At 37.8% G+C, this 7,500-nt stretch overlaps 2 protein-coding genes across 2 annotated transcripts in view; both read right to left on the reverse strand.

Annotated features, from left to right (window-relative positions):
• The window catches only part of LOC138044955 (NLR family CARD domain-containing protein 3-like), a 383,130-nt gene that overhangs the window by 353,393 nt on the left and 22,237 nt on the right, over positions 1-7,500 (reverse strand). The gene's annotated exons all lie outside the window — the stretch shown is intronic.
• LOC138047037 (NLR family CARD domain-containing protein 3-like) overlaps positions 1-7,500 on the reverse strand; it is a 23,179-nt gene that overhangs the window by 14,681 nt on the left and 998 nt on the right. The window contains exon 2 of the mRNA XM_068893724.1: positions 4,004-4,036. Within this exon, the coding sequence (XP_068749825.1) occupies positions 4,004-4,036 (33 nt within the window). The remainder of the gene's footprint in view (positions 1-4,003; positions 4,037-7,500) is intronic.

A 7,500-nucleotide genomic window follows, 5' to 3' on the forward strand; every position in this document is an offset into this window, starting at 1 on the left:
GCCAGTGAATTTTATGGAACGTCAACCATATTGGGTAGTGTTAACAGAAGTGACATAAAAATGGCCATTACAAGCCTGGCGAGTGGAGCTTACTTTTGGATAACAAGTAATGGTGTTAAAAACGAGGCAAATGTTAAGACCCAAACCTGAACACCGTAGATAAGAAAAGGATAAATAAGAGTAGTGGAGCATAATAAGAATATCTTGATTGACAAAATGTCTTACTTTTGACAAGATACCCACGGTCTTGGATAGCTTGAGACAAAGTTCATTTATGTGCTTTTCCATGTTAGATTCTCATCAATAATTAGACCCAAGTACTTAGCTGAGTCAACTTGTTTAATACATTCATCATCAATTTTAACGCAAAATGACAGGTCAGACTTAAGTTTGTTTGAGTGAAAGAGGATAAGATTAGTTTTTGAGATACTGTACACTTAGCGATTGCACTTCATCCAGTCAGCAACAGATTTGAGTTCTTCATTTAGAGTTACTTCAACTTGGTTAAGGTTTCTACTGGAGATTAGCATCATCAGCAAATAAGTCAAATGTTAGTAGGCTTGAGAGGTCGTTTACATATAGTAAAAATAAAAGGGGTCCAAGAATGAATACTTGGGGATCATGACAAGTAACTGGCTGAGAAATTGAGTTATATGACCATTAACAAATACATATTGCAGTCTGTGGGATAGATAAGATTCAAACCATTCAAGTGCATTACGAATTATTTTATAATGGTTTAACTTAGTTAATAGGATTCTGAGATTAACCGTATTAAAGGCTTTTTGGAAATCAATAAATCAATGAATATACCACAACCAAATTTTTTGTTATCAATGGACTGACGAATACATTCAGTGATTGAAATAAGAGCATGCGTGGTAGAACATTTTTTTCCCTAAAAGCCAACTGAAGTGGATATCCAATCTTAAATTCTTCCAAATATTTATAGAGACCACGATACATTTTCAAATATTTTACTGAAATTAGAGAGAACAGAGATGGGTCTGTAATTATCTTTATGGCACTCATACTACATGTACCAATAAAACTCCAATGGGTAAGAAGAGGTACTGTACCTTCAAGAAAGAAAAGAACGAAGAAGAAGAAAAAAAGAAAAGAGAGAAACTAAAGGACATGTCAAGATCTGGCACAACAAGCCAACCAGGTCAAGAATAGGATTGACAATTACAATGTCCCACCTAATCCTGTGCGCCGGTGGTGCACTGGAAGGGTCAGGAAATCCTGGGCCACCAAAGATTTTTTATCCGGGAAAAATCGGCTGAAAGGCCACCAGCTTGCCGTGCAATAGCCGACTTTTTTTTCACCACTAACTGCCTTTGTCGTTATCATCTTTCACAATAAATAAAACATAAGCTCTTAAAGCGTCGTCAACCTGCCTTTTACATACCATTTCCAGTTGTTTTGATAATGAGCCTCAATAATGACGTCATATTGGTTTTTTTAAAGTTTTGATTTATTCACTTTTAAGTCCCAAACTCATCACAGTAAAAGGTAATGATGTAATGGAGGGTGTAAAGTACAGGTTGCAGGTTGCAGGCTGCAGGTTAGGGTTGCATGTCATTGTTTCACAACAACCCAAAACAACAACTCAAACCTACATACAAAAATGCTAACCTCAGGCTCAAACATTGCTTTTTAGGCCTAATGTTAGCATTAGTAAAGTTTTGGGTTGTTTCAGCTATGGTGAAACAGTGAACAGCAACTCTAACCTGCAACCTGCAAAAAAAAAGAATGAAGAAGAAGAAATTAAAGAAAGAGAGAAACTAAAGGACATGTCAAGATCTGTGTCACCTAATCCTGTGCGCCGGTGGTTCAAGGAGGGTTGGGAAATCCTGGGCCACCACAGATTTTTATCCGGAAAAAATCGGCTGAAAGGCCACCAGCTTGCCGTGCAATAGCCGACTTTTTTTCACGACTAACTGCCCTGAGGCTTGGGGCCGACTATCCAAAAGCTTGCAACAAGCTTGTCCTCTTTTTCACTGCTCAAAAAGTCTCTTCGATCTCCGCCATGTTGGAAAATACACTTGCTCACGTGACTCTTTTGACACTTCCTAATTGGTTGCAGTGCGCGTGAAGCCTGACAAAATATCTTGGTCCACCGTACACTAGCTGACAAAGCCCAACAAGACATTTTCCACTGGGGAGGGAGGGGGAAAGGATAGGGGTGCTTGTTATACCTTTTAGGGGTTAAAAAAAGCGGTTTTGTAACAGCCAAGAATTATTTGAAAGAAAGCTTGTCGTGTATTTTGTGCTTCATTATTCAAGGAAAAGGTTCTTCATGGAAACGGTTTGATCCTGAAATTTAGTTTGTTGCAATATTGCGCATATTTGACACGATTGAGTTTCTTCTCTTCACGCACGTAATGAAATAGAAGGGGTTTTTGCCTCTAATAGCAAATATGTTTGTTTCAAAATATTGTTCGCTGGAAAAGGTGGCCTTTATGAATTCATCATGTTTTATGATATGCGAGCTTAACTGGATAGTTTTTATGGCAATAGTAAAGCATTTTCTTGTCAAAATGAGGTTAGCGTCTTTCTGGTGTGTTAACTGAATTAAATCGTGAGTTTGTATTTGCCGTCTGCCGCGTAACCTTGATTTCCACTCTCAAAATTACCTCCAGAACCTACTTTTTGCGTAGAATAAGCTTTTAGAATGATGTTCTTGTTTGCATAAAGCAAGCTAACAAAATATGTACCTTCCTGAGTTCGCATTTGTTAGCGTTACTAGTATTTTCGGTCTGATGTTTCTGTTTTATGAGGGGTATATTGTTTTGGTCTCCCATCCAAACACTAACCCCGCTGGACGGGGATAACTTCAGTGAACTTTGGTGTTACAAAGCTGTCAGATGCTCAGAGGGCACGCTTAAACTTGTAGTAAAAAGAAGTTGTGACGGAACTCGAAAATTATCAACATGTCAGCCCAGAAGCCAATGTTTCTCGCTTCTCTTTTATTTGTTATTCTTCAGAGACTGGAATGCTGTAGTTCAATACCACACAATTCAGTGCCTCCTGATTTTCTGTAACACGTACCACAGGCAATCCAGTGAATGCTTCACGGAAGCATCTCGTTCACCTTAATTTAGGTTTTTGAATTCTGAATGCTACTGCTCAATTCACCCTATTATTTGAGTGATCACATAACTGCAGCCACGTACAGTGTAACATGTAGCCAAGTAGATACACAAGTGAGACTTCAGCTGTTACTACATGTATAAATCACAATTTATTATAATAATATTATACTTTATTCCAAAATGGCCACCATTTTAGTATTTTTGGTTGAGTGCAAATTGGCCCTTTTGGGCCTCATTCAATTAAGGTTAATTAACAATTATTCCATGAGCGCACGTTGGATATGAGATGGTAAATAGCCAACGAGGCGCGTAGCGCCGAGTTGGCTATAACCAGTCTCATATCCAACAAGCGCGAATGGAATAATTGTTTTATTGAATTCCTTTAAACTCCAAAAGTTTAGAAAGTACGAAATAAGAGCGAAAAAAGCGGGCAAATCCGAGCGAAATCAACTAAAACTTGATGAGAACCGATGCGATGTCGTGTAACACCTTGTGGTCAGACAGACGCAGGCTCATCACAAAAACATTTCTTACCTTTTCGCGGACTTCTAAACGTCGGAATTTAACCCAGCTGTCCAGAAAAAACTTTTTTTTTTGCTTTCTTCAGAGAGAAATTTCGCTTTCCGGCAAAAAACGTTTCGCTTGGCAACACTTAGATCAATCATTTACCATATAAGGTCAAACCAAGGTATATGAGCTGATAACCGAGATTGAGTGAACCAATCAGAGCACGAGAATTGCATTATCCCAGGTTGAGAATTTAATACTTCATTTATTCTTTTGACTTTTACGATTGAAAGCGAGGCCAAAAGGGCCAAGCTTCAAGGAAACAAAGGAATACTAAAACGGCCGCCATTTTGGAATAAGGTGTATGATGGTTGTTTCATTAAAATTAATAAACACACCTTTCACTTCTCTGACTTCTGACTTCACCATTTCTAGATTAAAATAAGAAACAAGATAAAAATTACCGCATTGTTCTTTATTGGTTTGTTTCACCTAAAAGTCTCTCTCTAACACAACACAACAATGGACAGTGAATGGGGCCCTTTTCAGCAGTTGTGAAATTGGGTGACCTGAGTTGAGTGGTAAATGGGTTAACAACAAGTCATGAACATCCACTCATGAATGTCGCCTTAAACTCTTTCCTCCTCAGTGACACTGATAGATTTTACTCTAACACCAAACAACTTTACTTATCAATGGAGGCCATTCAAGGGTTTGAGGGTTCAAAGTAGGTATTGAATAATCATTAGTGTCAGCTTTTTTCTTCCTTTCTGGACAGTTGGCCAGTTTTCAAGCAAACAAAGGAATACTAAAATGGCCGCCATTCTGGAATAAAATGTATATGATGGTTGTTTCATTAAAATTAACAAACACACCTTTCACTTCTTTGACTTCTGACTTCACCATTTCTGGAATAAAATAAGAAACAAGATAATTTAATTACTGCATTGTGAGTTCTGAATGTGGCTTTATGAACCATGGAAACCCCTGCATAACATAAACTTCTGATGAGACTGTTACTGGAAGCAATGTTTACTACAACACATTTATGTGGATGCACTTTTTGGAAGTTGGAACAACAACTAGATCCAACAATCATGTGTAATTTACATGTACAACTTACAACAGCTTAGGGTTTGGAGTTGAGTGTTGAGCGTAAATTATACCATTAATTTTGTCTATGCAATAACAAATTGCAGGTTTGGAAGGGACAATCTGTGATGTTTCTTCCCAGCTTTGCAGAACATATATGATAATAACTTGGAGAAGGATTAGCAACTAACAAAGTTAGTGTCTGCGTTTCATTAATGTGCAAATCCTTAACACATGTATCACACCGACCTACAAATTAATGGACCTTTTTGGCTGGTACGTTTTGTTTTCCCATTCCAGACCACATGATGATCTCAAAGAAATTTTCCTTTTGTTTTTTCATAAGTTATGCATACATGTATGTTGTAGTTTAAAACCTTGTCAGGTACTTTTTCTTTCACTAGGTTGTTCTATTTTTAACCTGGGGTCAATTGAATAAAAAAGTTGTGTAGTTTTCAATCTTGTAAATTACGCGTGTATAGTCCAACTTGTGAATTGATGAATTCAATGAATAGTTTTTCTACACTGGAGTTTACACGTCTAGCAACTGGAAGTAATTTGCTCTATTACTTATAATTTTGCTCCCCTCCTGTTTGCTTTCCCAAAAAGTTTAGGGAACTGTTCTCTTACATATTTTTCAAAGCATGGTCCCTCTAGTTTATTGTATGAGTCACATCCGATCACACCTTTGTTGAGGTTTAAATACTAACGAACAGCTTGACAACTTCCCTTTTAAGGCCTTGGACAGCTTGTTTCTAATTATTATCCTTCAGATTGTTGCTAATGAAATTCCTACTTCCTCAGCAACATCTTTAGCTTTGTCGTTATCATCTTTCACAATAAATAAAACATATGCTCTTAAAGTGTCGTCAACCTGCCTTTTACATACCATTTCCAGTTGTTTTGATAATGAGCCTCAATAATGACGTCATATTGGTTTTTTTAAAGTTTTGATTTATTCACTTTTAAGTCCCAAACTCATCACAGTAAAAGGTAATGATGTAATGGAGGGTGTAAAGTACAGGTTGCAGGTTGCAGGTTAGGGTTGCATGTCATTGTTTCACAACAACCCAAAACAACAACCCAAACCTACATACAAAAATGCTAACCTAAGGCTCAAACTTTGCTTTTTAGGCCTAATGTTAGCATTAGTAAAGTTTTGGGTTGTTTCAGCTATGGTGAAACAGTGAACAGCAACTCTAACCTGCAACCTGCAAAAAAAAGAATGAAGAAGAAGAAGAAATCAAAGAAAGAGAGAAACTAAAGGACATGTCAAGATCTGTGTCACCTAATCCTGTGCCCTGGTGGTGCACTGGAAGGGTCAGGAAATCCTGGGCCACCAAACATTTTTTATCCTGAAATAATCGGCTGAAAGGCCACCAGCTTGCCGTGCAATAGCCGACTTTTTTTCACGACTAACTGCCCTGAGGCTTGGGGCCGACTATCCAAAAGCTTGCAACAAGCTTGTCCTCTTTTTCACTGCTCAAAAAGTCTCTTCGATCTCCGCCATGTTGGAAAATACACTTGCTCACGTGACTCTTTTGACACTTCCTAATTGGTTGCAGTGCGCGTGAAGCCCGAGAAAAAAATTTTGGTCCACCGTTCACTAGCTGACAAGGGCCGACAAGACATTTTCCCCGTGGGAGGGAGGAAGGGGGGGAAAAGGATGGGGGTGCTTGTTGTACCTTTTAGGGGAGAAAAAAAGCGGTTTTGGTACCTCTTAAGCCTCAAAAGGTCCACAGCGGGGGCTTTAGTGGCACCTTTTAGGGTGTTGAGCCGAAAATTATCACAGAAGACATTTGACAATAAACTAATTTTTAATTTTGTCTAGTTAAAACCCATAATTTGCTACCTCTTAGGGGTTAAAAAAATTTCATGCCACGCCTACAAGACAGGATTTTGATACCTCTTAGGGGTTCTTTTCAAAGTTTCCAACGAGCGCCCCCTGTCAGTAATGTGTTAAAATATAATAATCATAAGTACAATTCAGTTTGCTAGTTGGTGAGACAAATCACAAGAAAGGGCACTTTATGAAAATTAATTTAATCATCCCAAAATGTAAAAAAAAAAAAAACAACAACAACAACAACAGGAAAAAAAGACATCACTGGCATACTTTGAAAAAATTCTTTGCCATTGTTAGGCAGCATTTCCATTTGAGTTTGAATTTGTCTTTTGTATCTGCCCCTTCCCTCTTTCATGTGGTGAGGAAAAAGATTAAAAAGGCTCAAAACAAAACCATTATTAGGGCAGACTCTACGACCCTGTATCACCATGCACCTATGTTATGGTACTACACGTATGTAAAAAACCACTTGTCATTCAACAAAATGTCATAGATAATGTGATGTAATTGTTTACCATAATTATAGCAACAAGAGATCTACCCAATATTTTGTCTTGACATCCTTATACAATGTCATGTACATGTTGAAAACTAATTCGTGGTGACCCCTGTTAATTTTATCATGGGGGGGTGGAAGTGGAATCATTTGACCTTCAATATTGGTGATTCCTGTCATTTTTTAGCCCAATGGATTCATGATTCATTAACAATTTGTTATTTGTGATTCTTTTAACCATCTCTTGTAATTCATGATTCCCAAGTTTTGAACACAAAAATTCATGATTTCTTCTAATTTAACCAGTCATAACCACTGTGATTCATGATCCAGGATTCCGCTTCTAGCCCCAATTACTATTGCCGTAAAGTAACACTTTGCAAAGTTAAAAAATTCCTCAGGGCCGGGTTGTTCGAAAGCCGATTAACTTAATCCAGGATTAGCGTAAACGTTTGTTACAT

The sequence above is a fragment of the Montipora capricornis genome, chromosome 4, assembly GCF_036669925.1.
Source record: "Montipora capricornis isolate CH-2021 chromosome 4, ASM3666992v2, whole genome shotgun sequence".
Classification (NCBI taxonomy): Eukaryota; Metazoa; Cnidaria; class Anthozoa; order Scleractinia; family Acroporidae; genus Montipora; species Montipora capricornis.